Genomic DNA, 24126 nt, shown 5'->3' on the forward strand with positions numbered 1-24126 from the left:
GTTTTCACACAAAAATGTTTAAATATGTGAATCTGCAGAACTTTAGACCCGTGTGTGTTGTGTGTAGATCATCAAATAGGTAATTTAATTAACACCTTCTATAGGGCCTGTTTTGTCGATGTCTAAAGAGACGATAATCCACTGTGAGGAGTTTATTTCCTCCACTGGGACAGGAGCGACTACATGGTAGACTGTCATGTCTCTTAAGCGTCCATGCTGCTGGTTGAGTTTCTGAGAGAACTAGAACTGAACTGTCAGTGCTTTTGAGCTTCAGTTCAGCTCAGCGTAGATCGAACAGCGATGTAACCTTTGCCAGAACATTTGTACTCATACCTGATTAGAGCCAATGTTCTGCGATGCAACAAAAAGTACTCCGTAGTGATTATGTATGATGGAGTGCTAGGAGAGGTTCAGAGATTTTTTACATATGTCATTAAGCAAAACAATGTCATTTATTTACCTGTCTATAATGTCAAGAGTCCCCAGAAGCTCATGTGGGTGAAAAAAAATGATAAACCCTGAACCACCACTCTTGTCAGTGTGCCCTTGAGCAAGGTATGCTGTGTATGCAGTTGTAGTTGATGGTTTGAGATTGGCTGCACCGTTCCTGGCTGCTGATGGCGTTTTATTATCAGCGGATGTTTATCTGTGTTGTGTGTAGGCTCCGCCGTTCTGTGACGTCTCCTAGCAACCGTCTTAAAGAGAGTCTGGAGAGAATTAGCTGTGTGGAAATAATGGCTAAATATATATATATATATATATATATATATATATATATATATATATCATGCAAAGAAAGAGACAATACATACAGTTCAGAGGAAATTGCATAAAGAAACCCAGTAACCTGAAATGTCTGATCTATTGAAATTGGAAACAACCAATGTCAATTCTATTTTGTCTCAAGTTCTGTTCAAAATATTATGACTACATATTGTTTGGAATTTAATAGTATTGTGCCAGTACTTGTAGCTGGGTTTCTCAACTGGTCCCAATATGCTGCTATGCTTTTCAGTCTTACTTTGAGATGGATAAACTTGTTTCATATAACGGCTCAACACTGACTTTTAAAAGTGGTTGCCAAGCACCAGCTTTTGGTAGCCAAAACTAAAGATATGGTTGCCATTTTTAATCACCTTATATTTATAGTAATTTAGATACTATGCAGTTATACGGCAGCTCAATATTGAACATATGACATGAAAGATAAAAGCTTGATTACAGTAACTGTAGAAAATTCTCTGCATATTGTTGTTTTTATCATAACAAAAACAACAGAATATTTTCTGTATGCTATATCTATGTCTGTATATGTCTGGTTGTGTATATACTGTATATATGAAGTATGCGTGCAAGTTGTACTGCTGTTCCTAATTTGTTATTTTATATATATGGAATTTCAGAGGTTAAAATTGTTGTATACAATTGCATTGGATAATTGTTTTGCAATTCTCAGTGCATATGTAGTAAGCCACTTCTGGGTTGTAACTGGCTGTTTGTAGAAGCTTTTATACAACTGACCAGGAGACAGTTTACTACGAGACGCTGGTGGTTAGCTGTGTAGCAGAAAAGCTATAAAAAGAAATGGTAATTTACCAAACTTATCTAAATTACCATTTTAGTGACAGTCCGCATACAAGGTTACTATTACGAAATGCAATCAGCTGTTGTTTTTAACGTGGTTTTCTAAGAGCTGAGGTCTGATTTAATTAAGTTTGTAGAAGTCAAGTTATGCCAGATCTTTGTGTTTTATTGTGACCTGCTACGCGTTTATATTGTTAATAATTATTGACAGTGCTTTTAATGTAGATTTCGCTCACAAAGCAAACTTTCCAAACAGTAAAGTAGGGCTGGGTATCTCATTTTTAATAACAATTTTTAAATCGAATATGCTGTTAACAATAATTGTGCCGATACGATACCTATGTTCTTGTAAGGATGCAAGAACGGTACTAATGGAGAAATATGAACGTTATTCTGCAAAGCCCCTTTGTTTGTTTACTGAAAGAAGCCAATTTTCTAAATTGTGAAATGTTGTCTTAACACAAGCAGCCATACAGTCATTTCACCTTATTCATTTACTGTTTAAAATTTGCAAAATAATGATTTAAATCAGAGATATTGAGCTTTTTTTAATTCTTAATACTGTGTGACAGTGTTTAGTTGGTACCAAAGAACGCTTACAGACTTTTACTCACCCCAACAGTGCTGTATTTAAGTATTGAGCCCCTTTCAGACGTGTCCTAAACCTCCTCTCTTCCATCTGCAGGGCTGCCTTTGCCCTGACAAAGCCGCTCACGATGAACATGGTGAAGAGGATCATGGGCCGGCCGAGGCAGGAGGAGTGCAGCCCCCAGGACAACGCGCTGGGCCTCATGCACCTGCGACGCCTCTTCTCCGAGCTGTGCCACCCTCCTCGCCACATGACCCAGAAGGAGCAGGAGGAGAAGCTCTACATGATGCTTCCTGTGTTTAACAGGGTAAGTCACACCGGGCGCTGGAGGAGGTCCAAAACACGACGGCAGATAAATGTTACAAATCTGCTCTACAAGGACGTTATCAACTCTCTGAAGGACTCTTAGGAGACGGTTTACTGCAGAGCATTCATTTGGGTTCTGTGATGGATGACGATGGCGTTCAAACCTGGTGTTTGTTGTTTTCCCCAAAAGATGTGTTATTGTCAGAGACGCTGATTGGCTCTTGTTACAGACAAGTTGTTGCTTCCATCAACACACACAAGGCCTCTTCAGCTTTGTTTATATCCGTTCTTGTCGAGCTCTGATTATGTATGAAGGCGTTTATACTCTGTGCACTGAAGTATTCTCCTAAATCCCAGAGGATGAGCCAACAAAATGAACTGTGAAGAATCAAAAAAGACACAAGTGTAACCCAGAGATACGCCCATAGACTGTAGGTGTAACCGGAGAAAAGCCATAAACCAACCTCCAAAGTGACGAGGAGGGCTTGTTTTAATCTGTAAACTCATATCTCATAATCATGGACTACTTTATTGCCTTCATACAAGCCCTGTGAAAAGAAAAAGTCAAGTATTAAAAGCATTATAAGGAAACAAAGTTTGAAGATTTTTAATCAAATTTTACTGAAGCATTTAAAAGCAAATTGTCCTTCTTTGTATCATCCCTAAACATGTAAATAGTGCTTTCATCAGTGTTTTTTTGTGTGTGAAAGTCACATTATCGCGCCGTAATTACGCCATTTTCTGGCACACACACCTCCTAAAAGCTTAACTACATCCAGTATAAACTCAGCTTTACACCTTAGTGCTAATAGGTACTACGAATAGATTATTATGAATTATTCATAAATGAGATTTTGCCCTGGATCTATTTAGAATTCAAATCCTGTGGTTGACGGATCATTTCCAAACACACCTGACTAGACACCTGCAGCTGAATCTGATGGAAATGAGCCTGTTGACTTGTACAGGTGTTGACTTTATGGCTTAAAGGGACAGTTCAGATGTTTTTTGAAGTGTGGTTGTTTGAGCTACTTCTCTATAGTCCGAGTTTGGAGTAACAGACAGGATTACAGACAGGATTACCAGCATGGTAGCAAAGCAATGTACTGCTGTGGACGTGTTTTAGACACTAAAAAATATCAATATCAGTTTAAATGTACGCTATATTTAGAGTAGTTTTCTTTATCATAACTTCTAGTATTGACACTGAATTAAAGCTGTAGCTCCTTGAAGTCACACGGGGACACTGTGATCCACCTGAACTCCAAAAGTATGTGACAAAGTGAACGTTGTCTAAGGCACACCTGGTAGACAGGTGTAGTCATGCAAAGGTAATTAACTCCCACACACTGTCAACACTGAGTTTAATTAAGAAAGAACAGACAAGGTTTTGATCATATCCCTTTATCAGGCTTCAGACTCACAATATACAACTTTTTCTATACTAAAGGCTGCTTCAAAAAGCATGAAACGCCTAATCTTCACCCTCAATAGTTGATCAATTATATATAGATAAAGTTAGATGAGTAATGCCAATGTCTTTGCAGTTTTCAAGTTCCGTAGAATATAATAGAAACCAATGAAAACATTTTTTAAATACTGGATGGACAATACATAATAGTATATTTTTTTTAGGTTACATACAGATTGTTAACCTCTGAAAATCTAAAATCGCCTTTAATACTATAAAATCCTGATAATCAGTGCTGCAAGTAAAGCCTGTAATATAGATTTTTTTTTTTATTAACTGATCTATCTTTCTGTCAATAAAATATCTAAACTTTAGAGTCTAAGGTGACATCTTCTGATAGCTTTTTTTTGTTCAATTAACAATCCAAAACCTTATTTATCAAATCCTTACATTGAGAAAAACAAAATCTCTTAATATGTTTTTAATACTTAAACAATGAATTGGTTATCAGAATTGTTCATAATGCAGTTTCTATTGATTAATTAATCAATTATATAATGTAACATTAAAACTAAAATGCTTCAATAACTAAAGCGGTATAGTTTATGGATTGTTTAAATAGGAATAGGCATTAAAATGTCTGCATGTGTTTAATCCAACAGAGCAGAGAATGCAGGCCTCAGTGAGATGGTTTTGATATTGACAGTCTGTCTTCATGTCCCTCTGACAGAGTAGTGATCCCGTCTGTTTCCGAGCTGCCGCTGCAGACGGCCCTGCTGAGTGTTCTCATCAAACTGGAGTGCCTTACCGAGGGTCTCTTGACTTGTCGGCTAATTGCCCGACGCTGGCTGTGATTCACTCACTGGCGGCGTAGTTCATGTCAGAATTCAGAAGGAAAGTAGTCCCGGTGCAGGCGGGACGCCAGGCCCCGGGCCTACTTTCATGTCAGATTTTTGGCTCGGCTCCCCCAAAAGGGCTCGGGCTGCAGAAAGATCACTGGTTGTTAAATAAGGACGCGCCAGGAAAACAACAGGGAGATGTACGGCAGCGAAACCTCCACTCTGATGAATCCTACGTGTCCCTGCTTCATGTGATTACAGCTGCTATTGTTCCAGCGCTAAGTCCCGCCCCTGTAACGCAGACTGGCCAATCATAGCGTAGAATTGCCAAACTCCGTAGACTGTTTTTGAATTTCAGGCTTTTTTTAGTGGATTTGGAGCTAGTCCTGGTTAAACATTGTGTAATAGTGACACTCTTTACCAGGAGAGGTTGAAACAAGATCTACGTTTCTAAAATGTTTTACGTAAAAACGTTAGCAGAGTAGATTAACTAGCATTAGCACGTCTATGCTATGCTAGCTACTGAAGATATACTAAATGTCTACACAAGCTGCTTTTGCTTTTTAATGATTGTAACCGTGATGAAAGACGTTTAATCACGGTTACTTTACAGGAACAGTATTGCTGCATATTGTCCTTATCTTCTGTCACGATCTCCAGCCGATGTTCACTGGGATTTGAAGGCCTTAGCTTCTGTCTTTATCTTTTTTTACCTGTTTTTGCTGCTAAACTAGTTTGACATCCTGGTTGATATCATTGAAACACTGTTGTGGATTCTTCTGTCTGCTTGTCTCTGAAATAGCTTTCTTGTTTTTCAAAGAAAGTGCAGTTAGTGACCGTGTGGGCTCCACAGATTGATTGAGAGCTTAGCAAAGGGTCAATTTCTTCTCAGTTTGTCTCTTTTGCAGATTTACCTTGTGTTATAAATGAATTGACATCTCTCCTTCTTATTCTATTGTGACATATATAAGTATATCTTTAGATTCTTTTTATTATTTTTCTTTCTTAATTAACCGAAGCTGATCCGTCTGCTCTAGGTGTTTGGGAACGCTCCGCCCAGCACCATGACGGAGAAGTTCTCTGACCTGCTGCAGTTCACCACCCAGGTGTCCCGGCTCATGGTGACCGAGATCAGACGAAGAGCCTCCAATAAATCAACAGGTGAGCCCTCTGACACTTGGATTTATAACAGAAAATAGATATAATAGGAAGTATTTGGAAACCTCAATTCATCACCCCTTTGGCACCAGTTTGGGTTATTTCCCATCACCGCTGTGCTTCTCGTCACAGTGATCATCTACTTGTTCTGCAGCTGTGCTTGTTCTCCCTTTTGGCTTTGCTGATAAAGAAATGGATGTTGGAAAGGATTTCTTCCCCTCCACTTCTTCTGTTATCTCCAATTTTGATGATTTCATAGTTAAAATCTTAATGCTTAGATTTATATCAGTTAGAGTTTGCTTTAAAGCTGCAGCCAATATATTTTACAAGAAAGACTTGCTATTTTGTGCTCAGAAGCAAATGGATTAGAACGTAGATAGACAGGCATTCATCGTCCAATCAGGACAGTGTTTGTTTTGCAATGTGGGAGTAATCTGACTCATCACAGGTGAGCCAGCGGCGTCATCTCCTCAAAGCTTTGAAGTAGTAGCAGCTCTGACTGTGACTTCCCCACAGGAAAAACCTTAAGCAGACTAAGAGACGATCACACACTCGCACGCTCTGATTTCCTCCTTCTCTCTCTCTCTCTCTCTCTCGTCTCTGTGAACATGTGATGTGTTGTTTTTAAAGCAGAGAGACTCTCTGATTTTGTAACACCACGTTCTAAACACAGACTCCTCCAGCTGGTCACCAGGCCTCCGTAGATGAATCAGACTCTGGACTGACGTTGCAGCACTCTGTCATCATCAAAACAAGTGGTTTTGATTTGCTCGAGAGACTCGGCTCAGAAATAGCAGTGAGCAACACTGCCTTGCTCTAAAAGCATCGTATTTCATAGTTGTGCAACTCCACAACTGTTAGTGATGACGCACAATGATGACAAGAGATATGTGACCAAAATGTCAATTTCCTGCTCAGCATAGAGCAGAGATGGGGACTTGCACTCAGGTCGTACTGAAGTCGCACACACGATGACTTGGACTTGCAACAAAAATCAACTTGTGAGCATCTCTGGGTTGGAGAGGCGATAGGGATGTACTGAGTTCAGCAGTGCAGAAGATTGGGTAGTTTTATAATGGGCAGTCGGGCCATTTTGGCTTCATGCACCACTGAGCAACTTTCAGAGGAAAGAACGGGGCTCCGCCTCCAACGATGCATCGAGTTGTCTTCCTACGTCTGTGGGTTGAATAGACTTAAACTATAATCTTTAAACTTGTAGTCAAATTCAGCAGACATGTGGAATATACTTCTCTAATGTATCTTCAAAAGGTTGATTCCTTCCCCTCCTTCACTGTGCATAAAGTTGGAAAGTACAGACTTTATATAATCTGGAAATTCTCACATCACATTATGACATGTACTAATAACATCTCTACCGTTTCCCCCCCCCCCCGTGGGTTGGAGACAAGACACATGCCACTTCCACCGAGATGATTTATTCGTTGCATAACTGATCATTGTTCCAGCAGCCCATCTGCCCGCCACAATGAGCTGTCACTTTCCATCTAGTTAACTGCGTCTTCATGTGTGTGTGTGTTTGTGTGTGTTTGTGCATTTCCAGAGGCAGCCAGTCGAGCCATAGTCCAGTTCCTGGAGGTGAACCAGAGTGAGGAGGCGAGTCGAGGCTGGATGCTTCTGACCACCATCAACCTGCTGGCCTCCTCCGGACAGGTTGGTAGAACGCCATACTCATTTTGCAGCACCATGTTCTTTTTTTAATGCTCCATAAATGTATTTTTTGTGTGATTTATGTCACATTTTTCTGTTTGTGTCCTTGAGTTTTTTTGTGTTGGTAAGGATTGCTCTCATACATTTGAGTGTTGATGAAATCGGAGGAAACAACTTGTACAGGAACACAAAAAAAAAAGAAATTCTCAGCATTCTGTTTCTCTTTGACCCATTTGCATCTCCCCTCTTTGATCTCCTGGCAGAAAATAGCATCAGCCTCTGTAAGAACCGATAAAACAGGCTCTAAAGCACAACTACAAATTCCCACCTGACCCCAGCTCATTCTCCCCAAACAGTCATTTTATTAAATCTGCTTTACTGCACTGAATGAAGTAGAGTTCTTCGGATACTGATGCCAGCACCAGAAACGCTGTACATACAGCCTCGAATGCAGAATCAGGGTAAACAAGTCTAAACAATAAAAACATGTGTCACTCGCTACCGTATTCATACACCCTGCCCAATTGGTACTGCACATATGCAAACTAGTACTTCACACCTTATTTTTTCCCTCGATATTGCTACATTGTGAACAACAAATCTGTGTTGAAATCCACAAGAGGAGAGCTAGTTAACGTTAGCTGGTGGCTGGTAGCTGTTAGCTATTAGCCCTGCTAGGCTAGATGACAGAGCTAACCGCTAACGTACGGAGGTTGCATTAAGTTGCATATATGATGCGTTCAAGCTTTATTCAATACAATTTTTTATTGGGATAAGGTAAGTTATAATGCTATTATGATGTGTTCAAATGAAATCTTCTTGAATATATAAAGTCTTTTCACTGCAGTATGAAATGGTATGAAATGTTTTCACTGCAGTATGAAATGGATACTACTTCTTGATACTTCTGTTTTTAACCCACTGGTAAAGATTCAAGTTTCAGAATCAGTAATGGGAAGGAAAAAGTGGTATCTAGGTTTGCAATAGATCGCAGAACTCACGGATCAGATCAGAGAGCAACTATAACTGTTCAGATCATGGATCAACGTCGGCCTTTTACGCCACTAATAGTATCCAAACATCACTAGAATGAAGGGATTGATGCCCCCGATGTTTCCACTTGATAGTTGTTGATTTTACTGCTGTTCACATGAATAATATTATTGTCATATTTTTATAACTGCATGCGATGAGAGGAAGTCAAACATTGGATTAGTATGTCTAGCATCTGGTCACCATGCAGCACGACTCCACATAACTTAAGAATCCTAACATGGCAGCTTGTTGGGCTCCTGGTCTAAAGGTTAGTCCTTCAGGTCTTTGTTCTTTTCTCCATGTCCGTTTCTCTTGCTCTTCGGCCAGCAGACATCTTTTGAACTTTTCGGCCTGCATTCCTCTGAAGGTCTTGAGGTGAGCGCCGCTGTCAGCTGGTCGACTGGCGGCTTCTTCTGCTCCGCTGCACACCAGAAATGTTTGTTGCCGAGTCTGATGCATCCTCTCTCCCTCTGCAGACATGTTTTAAAACCACATGAATCCACTCTGCTGTTCCTACTTTTGCCAAAACACACACACATATAGTATCCATTGTACGCAAGCACAGCTACGTACACATTTACTTCACCTTTTGTGCAGAAAAAATACATTTGGGAGCTTGAAAGAAAGGTGAGATATTGTAGATTGTGTTGATACAAGTTTGTTTCTGCTGCATTGTTGTCAGAACAGTGTTCTCTGCAGTATTAATGCAGGAACGCTGAAGGATAAATGCCTCGTGGGGGGGGCTCTGAAGGGCTTTCTGTGTACGCAGCAATTCTAAATACACACAATCAGGTTTTTTAGGCATGCAGAAAGCAAAAACCCTCTACTGTCAAAAAATACAACCAAGATTTATTTCTCCTCTTTGTGCTTTAACTCACTGAAGTGGCCTCACTGGTTCACTTCAGGATTCAAACCACCGTTAGAGGCTGGTTCAGCTTTATAGTACAGTCAGCCTCTCACATTTGAGTTGGATAAAGGATCCTGTCTGTTATAAGTGAAGCCTAATTGACTGCATTGTATTTTGTGGTAGGAGAGATGCCACATGTTGACATCTTTACATCTTTACAGTGTTCATTGGAGCTCCTGGGTTTTAACTGCCTTTATTTAAACAGACTTGATGGTATAAATGAAATGATGCACCCTTCATACAAGTCTCAGCAGCCTTTATATAAGCAACTCTCATACATTCCACTCATTGAAACAAAACAAACGTACATAAACAATAAATAAATAGCTCATTATCATCATTTATTATTTAATTTAACTTCAGTGTTTGGTGCCATCTAGACTGCTGCTGCTGCTGCCATCAATATCACAGAGGATAGAAGATGGAAGATAAGAAACCTCAGTTTTTTCTCATTTGTGTCCACTCTGGTTTTTGATCTCCATCCTTCATTCATGCTAAACACAATTATACTCGTGTTTCTGCACTACATTACCCAGAGGTCACATGTCAGGAAATCAATGCAATTTGTCCTGAGGTTAACTGCTAGGAACCTTTTGAGGAACCAATTGTGTTTTGTAATAGTAATAATACTTTTTGAAAGTACACGACCTTTCGGCGTGAGGTTTGCAGGGATGGCAGTTGCTGATTGGTCTACTCGTGTACCCTTTCATTCATAAAACAAGGAAGTACTCCTGTAAATATGTAGAACCATATCAGGGCGAGGAGAGAGCATTCCTCTTTGTTTTATAACATCAAATAGGAAACTAAGCTTTGCTGTTGGCTTCCCTACTCATTTAAGAAAAAATATATATATATATAGAGAGGGAGAGAGCACAATTTAATAACCATCAAACACTAAACAGATGGTTTACTGAAGAGACAGACTCTTAGTTTCATTTTTCTCCTCAGCATTTTTCATTACATCAAAAGTGCATCAGTAAATATTATGCAGCAGTAAAACATTTTTATTATTTCTTGTTTTTTCTTTTTAATTGGAGCCTCCAGCAGCTTTTGTGCCATGTCATACTTATTTTTCACACATCAGTGGACTAGTTTGCCTGGTCTAAGGCAGGTCTTAAGACCGCTATGGAAACGCAGACAACATCCGGCTGAAGTAACCTTTTTAGTTCCCGAGACTGAAGTTCCAAAATAGTTCTTGGTGGCAACTCAGCTTTAGATTTTCTGTTGCCGTTCTTGTAGGCGGCGCTCATCATTTCTCTGTTCAGACGTGGCGTCTATTGCTGCGTGCTAGTTTGATTATTTACTGCATAATAAATTTGTAGCTGCTGCCATAAACTGTAGATCTATCACTTCCTTTTGTGCAAGAGCTTTATTTTTTTCGAACAAGAGATAGCAAACGTAATAACCACAATTCAGCGTTCAGATGATCATTTTATTTGCCTTGATTGTAGAATTATGCTGCTCACATTAAAGAGAAATCTTACAGAAATGTGCACATTTTTTGGTCGACTGTGCCAACGCAGTGGCCTCATTTAAAATAATGAGGGCTGCTTTTTGTTTTTTTGGCCTACATGAGCATCACATTGAGTAAATACACCACAGCCAGTATTAACCATCATTTTTCTGTTAGTGGAAAACTCCCAACCTGCTTCTGTGTCGTTCTGATAGCCAGACAACAGCTTTATTATACTACTGCAATAACAGACAAACTGAGTGTGTGTGTGTGTGTGTGTGTGTGTGTGTGTGTGTGTGTGTGTGTGTGTGTGTGTGTGTGTGTGTGTGTGTGTGTGTGTGTGTGTGTGTGTGTGTGTGTGTGTGTGTGTGTGTGTGTGTGTGTGTGTGTGTGTGTGTGTGTGTGTGTGTGTGTGCAGGAGTGACTGGGTTTAATGGATTTGTGTTCCTTTTCCTCTGGTGTCTCTGATCGTAAAACAAAGGACTCTCCTGGCAGCTGGCCTCCATAAACCTGACGTCACCCCCTTTTCTCTTTAATGCTGCCTCTCTCTCTCTCTCTCTCTCTCTCTCTCACCTCCCGCTAATAAACTGCTATATTTTTGTTTGTAGCCGTGTCTCTCTACCTTTTACATGCCGTCTTCTTCTTTTACAGGATGCCCTTCACGCTCTGTGTGCTCGTCTCTCTCTCTCTCTTACAAACGCTTCCTCTTTTTATTTATCTCTCTCTATCACACACACACACACACACACACACAGTAAAATGCCTCTTCCTCTCTGGTTTTTCTATCTGATTGACTGCTCACAGTAACCTTGACCTTAAAGCCGGTCACAGTCTTTAAACACACACAAACACACACACACACACACACACACACACACACACACACACACACACACACACACACACAGGACCTCACAGGTTCATCCTCCATTATAGTGACTCAGTATTAACTTAAGACTCCTCTCTGCTTCCTCTGTCGATGCCTTGCTCTTTTTCCTCTCCCCCTCCCCCTCCCCCACTCCTTCTCCATCGATCAGCTGATGGACCGTGTGTGTGTGTGTGTGTGTGTGTGTGTGTGTGTGTGTGTGTGTGTGTGTGTGTGTGTGTGTGTGTGTGTGTGTGTGTGTGTGTGTGTGTGTGTGTCTGGTTATTGTCTTGTCTTAAATGAGAGCTCCTGTGTGGAAGTGAAAGAAGGAACGAGGTAATTTGTCAGTGTGAGCCTTTTTGCTGTGTTTGTGTTACTGTGTGTGTGTATAGGAGGCAACTTTTGATTATCTGAATCATTCGCTTCAGTGAGCACAAACCCCATCGCTTTCTCCAGTCATTTTTTCCTTTCCTCGCTGTGATGACGCACGCACGCACGCACGCACGCACGCACACACACACACACACACACACACACACACACACACACACACACACACACACACACAGCCCTGACAGCTTTTTTTATCCTCACAGAAACCCAATCATTATAAACAACAAAAAAATACCCATTTACCAAACTTGCATTAAAAACAAAAGCATTTTTTGTCTGTATGTTCAGTAGATGGCAATGATTTAGTATAATTTAATTTCCAGTTGAATCATAATACTTCTGAAGAGCAGAAGGTTTAAAAGTTTATAATAAATTCTTATTTATAATTTACAATCTGTTTGATTCCCCCCCCTCCCCTTCTCTAGAAAACGGTGGACTGCATGACGACCATGTCCGTGCCCTCCACGCTGGTCAAATGTCTGTACCTGTTCTTCGACCTGCCTCACATGGTGGAGGCTCCAGCAGGCCCCACCCCTCAGCAGCCACCTCCACCCCCGCCGCCGGCACCGCCCGGCCAGGAGAAAACACCGGGCCAGGGCCACACCCAGCAGGAGCTGCCCCTGGCTGACCGCAGGGTGCTGCTCCAGAAAGTCTTTGTCCAGGTAGAGCTGGTTCATTAAGATCCACAGAATCTTCTATTTGTGTCTCTACTGCCAAAGCTGCCAATTAACTTTACTTTTTAAGGACGTATGCTAAGAACTACTACTACTGTTGATTTACATAATATAAGATTCAATCGATTCAGTTTATTTTGTATAGCCCAAAATCACAAATTACAAATTTTTATAGATTTTATTTCATGAAAAAATTAAAACAAAAACAAAACCAGAATAAAAACATATACAGCCAATTCTAAGTAAACTAAATAAATGTAACATAAATAATATACGTCATGATTATTGCTTTTACACATAAATAATCATCTTAATATATAAAAGCAACAATATTTTTATTGTCTGGTCCAGTTTAAAAAGTCTGAAATTGACGTTTTAGATTTGTTTTGCCTTTTTCATGATGTAGAACACCAAATTTACATATTTGTTGTTGATTCAGCAGAATCAAGAAGTCTTGTAAAAGCGTGTGAAGAATCAGTACAGAATATTAGAGGGTTTTTGATTTGGTTTGATACTTCAAATCCACAAGAGCACAAATTTAAAAGGATCTATAGAAATCTTACTGGAATCATGGTGGGAAATTTGGCCTGTTATGTGTAACTTCATTTTCTCATACTGCCTTTATGAACTTGGTCCTTGAATCTTTTGTGTTTTCACATCTTAATGACGTCACTTACAAAAGACACATGTAACAAACTATCTATCTCCACAATGAAAGACTTTGCAAGTCTCTGTTTTTTCCAGCAATAGTTCTGTCAGATAGTTTTCAGGCCGAAGCCTTCGTCTTCGTCTGGGGTCAATTTCCTTCCCCTTTCCACTCTTTCAGATCCTGGTGAAGCTCTGCACCTTTGTGTCTCCGGCGGAGGAACTGGCCCAAAAGGACGACCTCCAGCTGCTGTTCAGTGCCATCACCTCCTGGTGCCCCCCCCACAACCTGCCCTGGAGGAGGAGCGCGGGGGAGGTGCTGACCACCATCTCCCGACACGGCCTCAGCGTCAACGTGGTCAAATACATCCACGGTAAATAACAAACTGTGTACATGTAGTTATAAGTTATAACCAAGATATATTGATCCAGTTCCATAAACAGTGGTCGTAGAGAGCATTCTAAAGTTTTCATCTTATCAAAGGTTGTCCAATCAATGAGGTTGATGTGTGCTGAATATGCTGTTTAGAAAAGCATTGAACTACTGGACACGTATCAAAGCTACTTAATATTTTCCACCGGACGCTTGTCCTTTTTGGAGAACCCTGATGCCTTCAGCAAATAGGCTTGATAATGAAAACAGTTCTGCTTTTCATAAATCACACTCTGTCTTCCTCCGTCCCCTCCGTCCGCAGAGAAGGAATGCCTGGGTACGTGTGTTCAGAACATGCAGCAGTCCGACGACCTGTCGCCGCTGGAGATTGTGGAGATGTTCGCCGGCCTCTCCTGCTTCCTCAAGGACTCCAGTGACGTGTCGCAGACCCTGCTGGACGACTTCCGCATGTGCCAGGGTTACGCCTTCCTCTGCGACCTCATGCTCAGGTACGACTCGGAGCTCCTCACCCATCAGCTGACATGTACGACATGATAGTGTGTTTGATGAACATTCATACGAGCTTCTCTCTCTCTCTCTTCGTTCGTATCCAGACTGGAACAATCCAAGGAGGACGAGTCGAAGGACGCTCTGAAGGACCTGGTTAACCTGGTCACCTGTCTGACCACGTACGGGGTGACGGAGCTGAAACCCGCCGGCCTGACCACCGGAGCCCCCTTCCTGCTGCCTGGATTTGTTCTCCCGCAGCCTTCTGGGAAAGGTGCGTTAATGATAGCAACCGTATTTCTGCAGCTAAGTAGATGGCGATATAGAGTTTAGAGTTAAAGGGATTTTGATGCACTAGTCATGTCCTCCCTCTAATGCTTGGTTACAGAAAAAACTTGAAGATTGAACTTAGTAGAGTGCAGATCTCCAAAAGGTGTGTCTCCATCTCCCCTCACAAACACTCAATTGTCACTCAGTTGTCGCTCCCTTCTCCCTTAAAGTAAGATGGCAGGAAAGAATACAAAAAAAGGGATAAATTGAAGTTGTAACATGCATAACTTTGGTGGATCATAAAATATCTAGTATAGAATTAATCTGCAGATGCTCCGGTTCAAAATGAGACCAAATATTTCTATAAATGTCAGTTTTTGAGCTTTGACAAAGGCCAAAATGTGGCCTAGAACAGACTAGATTTCTGCTCCTACAGCAGTCGTTGATCACTCGCAGCCCCTACTTGCACACTAAAGAGGAGTGAGACATCAGCTGTCAATGATGGCAGAAAACAGTCATAAAATATTTTGAATTCCTGCAACGGGTTAGGGTTAGTCCTTGAGCATATATACAGAAAAACATTCAGTGATGTGAATGAAAGTCCAATATGTCTGCAGAAATCTCTAAATGCCAAAAGTTTTAGATACCAAATCACAGCATGCCCTTTTCTCCACAAGGTCTTGGTGTGTTATTTTTGAGGGATTTTAGATTTTTGAGTGGTCAAAAAAATCTTAGATTTAGCATCAAATCAACGTAAATAATCAACCAAAAAATCACAACAACTCATGAGACATAAGTGAGCATGTGGATGGCCAAACGTTGATCATAATGTTCTAAACCCTCTAAACCTTTATAAGTTAAACTCAAAAGGTTCGGTGGGTGGACGTGGAAGTGTGACGTGGAAGAGGTTAATGCTAAAGTCTGCCTGTTGACATCGTTTGAAAGATAAATCAAATAAATTATAGAAGGTGGAAAGAAGAGTGAGTGGTGTCAGATCTTTCAAATACAGCTTTAAAAAAAAAAAAAAAAAAAAAGCTCCTCACTTCTTAAATCTTCTATTCATTGCCGTCATCCGATAAGAACTCAGGGACATGTTGACAGTAGATGTTAAGGGAGTTAAAGATGTTCTCCCCCATCCAGGATACAACCCAGTGATTCTCTGATCCCCGACTCACCTCTTAAATCCACACAATCCCACCAACTGCTTTTCTCCTAGAAGCCCTAAAAACGAAAGCTATTACTTGTAGAGAAAGTCTTCATGTTTTTACCCCAGAGCCACCGTTTCCACCCCCCCCTCCCCTCAGATCCTAATCCCTGAAATGACTTTGATGCTTGGCTGATTCCAGTAGGCTTAACCTGTTGACAGACACCATGGCAACTCGGCCGCCTGTCACACTGCTGGAGACGAATGCCCGAAGCCTCCTGCATACAAATGGGCTCTTTGGAGTCCGGAGAACCTTTAGTGGTTCAGAGAGGATCGTCTGGAGCCAAACGTTCACTTCTGCTGCCCAGGAACCCGTTGACCTTCAGTCTTTTTTTTTTCTTTTTTTTTTTTATTCGTCAATCCAATTTAAACTAAATAAATGAAATAAATAACATCTGACATATGAAGAAACCCAATCAAGATAATGTTCATGACATTGAAGCGTGACACATGATAAATAAATCACCAATAGACGTAAGATATTTCCATAATTTTACACCTTTCCAATATCAAACCCCTTAAAAAGATTATATTTTAAAATATATTTATTAATGCCACTTCAGTAACAAAATGTTGATATGTTGTCATTAAATAAACCATTACAACTCGGATGCATTGTAGGGAATGACGTTGTATTATGAATTATAAAAGGATCACTTTTTAAGCCGCTTTATTATGTAATGTGAGTATTTACGCTGCTTTGTGGAGTTTTATCTGGAAAATGTTTCTTTATAGAATTAAAATGAACCATAATCCCTTCAAACATAAACATCAGATTAGCTGATAAACAAAATAATCATTAGTTGCAGCCATAATGTTGTTATTATTATTATTATGTAATTTAGTGCCTTTTAATATACTATAATATGGTAGCCAGAGGAAGTAGCAATGTGACTTCAGAAGAAGATTAAATTCTTCCCTTGACTTGCGCTCATTCCTTCATTTATTAGTCTGCGTATTTATTTTAAGCCAATTAATGACAAATATTATGTTTTTATGCTTTATCTATTATTTTGCCTGGTTATGCTTAATTGGATTTGATTAATAAGACTTTGTTTATATGATGACATGTTTCCTCGTGTCAGATTTTAACACCTCAAACATCTTGTCACCTCGGCCCCGAAGTAACAAACTGTCCTCAGCTCCTCATGAAAACACAACAACACACACACACACACACACACACACACACACACACACACACACACACACACACACACACACACACACTGAAGCCCACAGAGGCGCTCACACAAACACACACTCATGTTTACCCCCTAATGACAGCTCCAGCTGTGTGCAAAGTCATTACCAGAAGCCATCACGGTGCGAGGGTCCGCTTACTCGCCTAATTAGCCCGCCACATTCACTTAACGCCTGTGTGTGTGTGTGTGTGTGTGTGTGTGTGTGTGTGTGTGTGTGTGTGTGTGTGTGTGTGTGTGTGTGTGTGTGTGTGTGTGTGTGTGTGTGTGTGTGTGTGTGGGGTGATGCATGTCAGTGTCACTTTTTGTGTGTGTGTGTGAGTGTGAGTCATAGTTGGTGGTATGTGTTAGATATTCGACCCCAGATTGGAGGTCAGATTGTGTGTGAAGTGTAGGTCGCGAATAACTTTCTGTGTCTTTCCATCCTTAGTTAAGGGAATACGAACTGCAAAGCACAACGACAAAGCAAACCACAAACATTTGCCATTTAAGAACAATAATGTATAAAAAAAGATAAAGGATAATGTTGAATGAACAGGCTTTAACTTCAAGTTAGACCAGTCTTGTGGACTCTAGAGAGATAAACTGTTTGAAATAGCAGATCTCAGGATAAGGGCAAAAGTCTTTCATACAAAAAATATTTTTCATTATTTGGACTCATTCAGAAAAATCTGAAGGAACCATGTCTTGCCCTACAAAATCTGTTTTATGTGATTATCAGCTGGTAATCTCTGGTTATAAAAAAAAAAATAATCAATGTGGAAGTGTCTTAAAGCTGCATTCTCTCTACTGTCCATCAGGGGGCGACTCCTCTGGTTGTATAGAAGTCTATGAGAAAATGACTCTACTTCTCTCTTGATTTATTCCCTCAGTAAACATTGTAAACATGAGTTTATGGTCTCAATCTCTAGTTTCAAGTCTTCTTCAATACAGAAGACTGCAGCAGAAACAAGTTTTGCAATTTTCTTCTTAAATTATTATTCAATTGAATACATTTTTATACATTTTTCTTTTAATCGTCGTATATTCTTTGATACCACAATAAGCACCTGAACTGGGATCATTCCAAATATATTTTTTGTGACTTTCTGATCAGACAATCACATTTCTTTCGGCATAATCCCAAACCCTTTTGTCTCTCCTCCTCCAGGCCACACGGTGCGTAACATCCAGGCCTTCTCGGTGCTTCAGAACGCCTTCCTGCGGACTAAAACCAACCGCCTGGCCTCCATGCTGCTGGACGCCATCGGGAACATCTACTCCGCCGAGCCGGCCAACTACTTCATCCTGGAGTCGCAGCACACACTGTCACAGTTCGCCGAGCGCGTGGCCAAGCTGCCCGAGGCCCAGACCAAGTACTTTGAGCTGCTGGAGTTCGTGGTCTTCAGCCTGAACTACGTTCCGTGTAAAGAGCTGTTCAGTGTCAGCGTGCTGCTCAAGTCCAGCACGTCGCACGCCTGCAGCATCACCGCCGTCCGCACGCTGCTGAAGCTCTCCAGGCACGACGCCGTGTTCAGCGACGTGCTGCGGGAGGTCGGCCTGCTGGAGGTGCTGGTCAACCTGCTGCACAAGTACGCTGCCTTGCTCAAGGACCCGGCAACGCAGCAGCAACCACACAATAATGACCAAGGTGAGGTTTTTTTATTTATTTTTTGAGCAAATCTGCTAGGGGGCTGCAGCATCGATCACGCCTCCTCCACTTTATTTTTAACAACTTCTCTTCAGGTGAGTTGTAGACAGGAAATTAACTTGAATCATAAAAGCAGTAGCCCAAAAGGAACTTATTGATCCAAACTAAAAGCATAAATCATAATTATATATAAAATTGGATTTAATGCTGTAAATTCTTGCTAAATGCAAAAAAAACTATCCAAATAACTGCATAGTTCACGGTTCATAAATCAGCTAATGGGAGTTAAATGAGTAACTTAACACCAGGGTGAAAAACACCACCCAAACACCCAACAGTGATGTCATGGTGACACACTGGAACGCCCTAAAGTACCACTCTGCATTGCTGCAGAAAGAGAGAGAAGTTAACCCACTGAAAGCTGGTGTTAAGTTGCTCTTTAAAGATAATTATGTACTCAGGTTGGAATTATTTTAATAGCTAGCTGAGCTAAGGACAAATGCACAAATCAGTTAGCATTATGTCTTGTCTGTAAATGCATACAAAGAGGTCAAATTAACGACATCCAGTAATGAAGAGTTCACGACAAAATTCAAAGATGGCAGTTTACAGCATAAAAAAAAGCAGAACTTCAGGCCTTGACCTGAAATGCACTAAACTGAACCAGGAACAGATAAAACAGAAAACTATGGCCAGAAATCTACTTTTCTACAAATACATAATTCAATTCAGTTTTCTTTTAGCTAAAGCATAATTTAATTTAATTATATCGTTACCGTCCCATTAAATGCATGTCATGAAGTCATCTAATGCTCATAAACCTCTCTTCTATTCAGCTGACTGTAAAAACAACACCGTAGCAGAGGAGCAGAAGCAGTTGGCCTGGCTGGTGATGGAGACGCTGACTGTGCTCCTGCAGGGCTCCAACACCACCAACACTAATGCAGGTAAACACACACACACACACACACACACACACACACACACACACACACACACACACACACACACACACACACACACACACACACACACACACACACTTTCAGGCCCGTGCACACTTCCCCATACACATGATCGATGTTTGGGTGGAAAAAAGGTCCTGAATTGCATATTAAATCCAGGATATTGTTTTAATTATGTGATGACAGTAATGACACTCTTTATGGATTAATGCGGCGTTGGGAGAACCGGCAGGCCTTAATGTGTCTTCATAAGTAACTTTCAGATACACTTTTCTCTCATAATAGGAAGACTCTCTTAATTCAGTGAAAAGAAACAACATTAAAGAAAAGCTTGGAAGGAAACAGACCTCACTTTAAACGGTCCACTTCATCTTTGTAGCTCTACAAAGTTTAAATACAAATATTTCTCCACAGCAGAGGAGCCATATTGAGCTGAAAAACTACAGTTCACAAAGCATTTAATCCAAACTCTTACTCAATGATGTCTCTTGAAAAAGCGACATTGCATCTGATAAGACAAGGTTTTTCAAAGAACCCCACATTACCTGTGGTTTTTAGAGCTACTGATCACGCACACATTTGACTTTTTGGCTTTAATTATGTGCGTCAAGTTTGACCTTGAATGCTAACAACACAAACATCTAAAATCGTTCATTTATGGCCATTGTAATTCCGCCAAAGAAATAGCCCAACGCCCATTTGCGTCCGTCGGTGTCCACGTTTCTCAAGTGTCATTGAGCAAGACACATATTCCTCTCCGTCTTCAGGGCCACTGAGCGAGGTCTCTGACTCCAGGAATCAATAAAGTATCTTATTATGTTTCCTTAAACCTGCCTCCCTCTCCTCCCTCATCACTCAGTCTCTTATTGACCCTCCATGTTTGTGTGTTTGTGTGTGTGTGTGTCTCAGTCAGCTGTAGAAATGCGATGAGTCACAAAGACAAACCAACAGACAGCTCAGAACTCTCTTCGACCTTGATCATGACTGGTTGATTTTGTCAAAAACACACAAAAACATGTGATGTGATGTTCTGTGTGTGTGATGTTCTGTTCCCTCGTCTGTGACACACGGACTTCTTTATGTTCTGTGTGTGAGGCTTTCAGCTGGTGGTCGTATCTAGAGAGGCAATTAGAGGAAAGAAGTTCAGTGCGTCACACAAATGATCAGAATGCAGCACTGCAAGGTTCAGGGTCAGAATCACATCAGCTCATCAGGGAACAGATTGAATTGTTAAATTCAGGTTCTTGAGATAAGACGGCAAACATCACGAGAATCCATTATTCTTTATAACTTCATTAATTGCTTCTGCAACAGCCACATGATGATCAGTATCAGTTTAAGTGTACGCTATGTTGAGAATGTTTTCAGCGCTTTACCTTGCCGTCAGACAGAGAACTGACGCTGCTCTTTATGGTCTCTTCAAAGTCACAAGACTCCATTGATAAAAACAACAACGCAGAACACAGGAGTTGCTGTTCTACTGTTTCTTCAATCTGTTGGTTAGTTTGTGTTATTGTGTGTATTTAATGTTTTAAAGGGGTTAGTTTGGATTCACCAAAGGCATTAAATAACACAAACAACAACTAACCAGTCAGACAGCAGCAACTTCTGTGTTCTGACAGGTAAAATGATTGTTTTTGTCAATGGAGTCTGGTGCCTATGAAGAGAGCATAGATAATAGCTCTTCAGTTCCCCATAAGAAAAAAACTGACTTTTTGTCAAAAGAGTATAGGAGGATGCCAAAATACTCCACTATTGCTGAAAAAATACAGTTGTTTATAAATATAAATGCATGTAATCATTTTTGGGTTCCAGCTGCTGATGTGAAAATTTGCTTTATATGATTGTAAATAGAATATATTTGGATTTTGGACTGTTTTTTAATACAAATAATCCATTAATTGTAAAAAATAATGTACGGATTAAGCTATAACGGTTAGCTTTAACCCAATACACTTGTATACACGCTATGTTGTGGAGAAACTATGAGTGTTTGTAGCGTAGTAAATATACAGATCAACAACACTGTAGTGTTTCCTTCAATACGACCATCCGACACATGATTGGACAGCAGTGTATTCATTAAAACTTGTCCAGTTAAAAACTATAACCTGTGCAGAGACTAAGTTTCTGACCCCTTTTCCTTCTCCGTCTCCCAGCTCTGTTCAGGGAGTTCGGCGGCGCCCGCTGCGTTCACAACATCGTGAAGTACCGTCAGTGTCGGGAACACGCCCTGCTCATCATCCAGCAGCTCGTCCTGTCGCCCAGCGGAGACGACGACATGGGGACGCTGCTGGGCCTCATGCACTCTGCTCCGTCCAGTGAGCTGCAGCTGAAGACCGACATACTGCGGGTAACCACACACACACACACACACACACACACACACACACACACACACACACACACACACACACACACACACACACACACACACACACACACACACACACACACAGTCTCTGTCTGACACACATTATTCAATCGTTTTTAATGCATTCATTTAATCTCAGTGTGTTATATTAATGTCAGCTAGCACACGTTTAATCTATTTAAAATCTCTATCTTTTCACTGAATTGTTTTTTTTAACCTGGACCCTCTTTACACATGTCTTTGTGTCTAAGTGACTAATGGAGACAACAGTTTTTTTAATTGGTCCAGTATTGAGGTAGAACTCTGGAACTGTCAGCTGCTAAATGATAGCTCGGAGAAACTCCTAAATGTAAATATACGTCCAATAAAAGTGCTTGTTTTTGCCGCTGACAGGCTCAGATTATTATTATAAGTGACAAAATAATGGACATAAACATCTCTCTTTATCTTTCACGTTATGTTTGTTATTGTGTCATGTGACTTGTTGCCGTTAGACAACAAACAGAGAGCGTAGCTTAGTGTAAGATTTGAAATGTCACGGCTGAATATTTAGCTGATTTTGACAATGTGGACGAGGACGTTAGACTTTTGGAATGAGACTTCTTGAGCGAGACAAACGGTAACAAACAGATCAGATGAAGCAGAAGGTAAAGAAAACGGTTTTATTTCTCTGTATTGATTCTTTCCATTATGTTGTCAGCAACTTAAAAATACCAATCTGAGCCTGTCAGCGTTAAAAACAAGCAATTTTTGTGGAGGAACATTGACTATGAGGAGTTGCCCCGAGCGATTACATTGTCTAGCGGCTTCAGTCTGCAGCGCTCTCCCTCAATACTTGACCTTTTTCCAAAAGATGTTGCCCTCATTAGTTTGACTCAAAAACGTGCAAAAATAGTCTTACTTCTACTTCAAACTTAATCTGGAAACGTACAACTTCTTTAAATTAGGGACTTTGTCAACTCAAATATGATAATTTTTTACTTTATCTTGACATACTGCGAAGCTAAGAAGGAGTTCAGAAAGATGATGTCATCACCAACAAAACCTTCAGTCTGTGAGAACAACACAGTGAGGAAAGGAAAAGTATGTTATTTAAAAAAATCAATGTGCATTTGAAGCCCTGCATACAGTAATTGCTTCAAACCTGGAATGCTAAGTGTACGGTGCACATAAAAGCATACACACACACACACACACACACACACACACACACACACACACACACACACACACACACACACACACACACACACACACACACGGTTAGGAGGATGGCGGCTCATTTTCTGGAGCATAATTGCATTTTCAAAATTCCATTCCTTCAGACGATGTGATTCTCACGCCTTCTCGAGGCTTGGGCTGGATTAACCCGTCAGCACTTTGCTCCCCGTGTCACTAATCACAGATTTCAATTATCACACTCACAAAAAAAAAGACTGCAAAGAACTTAAATCAAATCCAGTTTGTATACAAATCATATTTTCCTCGCTTGTCATCATGGTTTATGTGCCGTCGATAGAAACACACTGCAGATCTTAAAATTAAGCTGATTAGCCTTTTAAAAGTTCACATCTAAATCTCTAATCTCTCAGTTAAACCCTGATATGGTTCTATATCATCCTCAAGGCCTCCGTACAGCTGGTAAAGTAAACCAGCTCATAGTCGCAGCCTGCTGGTTATTTCCCACCTTGGAAGACAGGAAGAGGATGTGTTCAACACCCTGTGATTGGTTTAAAATCCACTGTGCTGAGTCTGGCAGTATTTTAATGCAGCAGGAAACAGCTGGCTCAGCGCTGCAGCATCTCATTGTTTTTACTTCTCTTTTATTCCCTCTTCCTCCACTGGGAAGCGTCATATCTGAAACTATCCCCATTATTTTGGTCAATATAGTGTTTATAAAATGAACAATTCCAATGTAGAAGTGGGCAAAAAGGGAAAAAAATCCAGGGTTATAAATTCATATGGTGATGTATAACCATGATATTTCCACATTTATTGACAATTAGTTATATTTAGTAGTTCATTTTTGACCCTAGAAATGTTCTTAACTCAAGGTCCAATAACTAGCTTCTTA

At 40.6% G+C, this 24126-nt stretch overlaps 1 protein-coding gene across 1 annotated transcript in view; it reads left to right on the forward strand.

Annotated features, from left to right (window-relative positions):
* The first annotated feature begins 2273 nt into the window (after positions 1-2273).
* The window catches only part of wdfy3 (WD repeat and FYVE domain containing 3), an 86604-nt gene continuing 64751 nt past the window's right edge, over positions 2274-24126 (forward strand). Inside the window, exons 1-10 of the mRNA XM_054610292.1 lie at positions 2274-2480; positions 5767-5890; positions 7449-7558; positions 12634-12870; positions 13709-13901; positions 14223-14409; positions 14515-14681; positions 18234-18713; positions 19550-19660; positions 21838-22031. Of these exons, the coding sequence (XP_054466267.1) occupies positions 2301-2480; positions 5767-5890; positions 7449-7558; positions 12634-12870; positions 13709-13901; positions 14223-14409; positions 14515-14681; positions 18234-18713; positions 19550-19660; positions 21838-22031 (1983 nt within the window). The 5' untranslated portion in view covers positions 2274-2300. The remainder of the gene's footprint in view (positions 2481-5766; positions 5891-7448; positions 7559-12633; positions 12871-13708; positions 13902-14222; positions 14410-14514; positions 14682-18233; positions 18714-19549; positions 19661-21837; positions 22032-24126) is intronic.

Source organism: Anoplopoma fimbria, chromosome 13 (assembly GCF_027596085.1).
Source record: "Anoplopoma fimbria isolate UVic2021 breed Golden Eagle Sablefish chromosome 13, Afim_UVic_2022, whole genome shotgun sequence".
NCBI lineage: Eukaryota > Metazoa > Chordata > Actinopteri > Perciformes > Anoplopomatidae > Anoplopoma > Anoplopoma fimbria.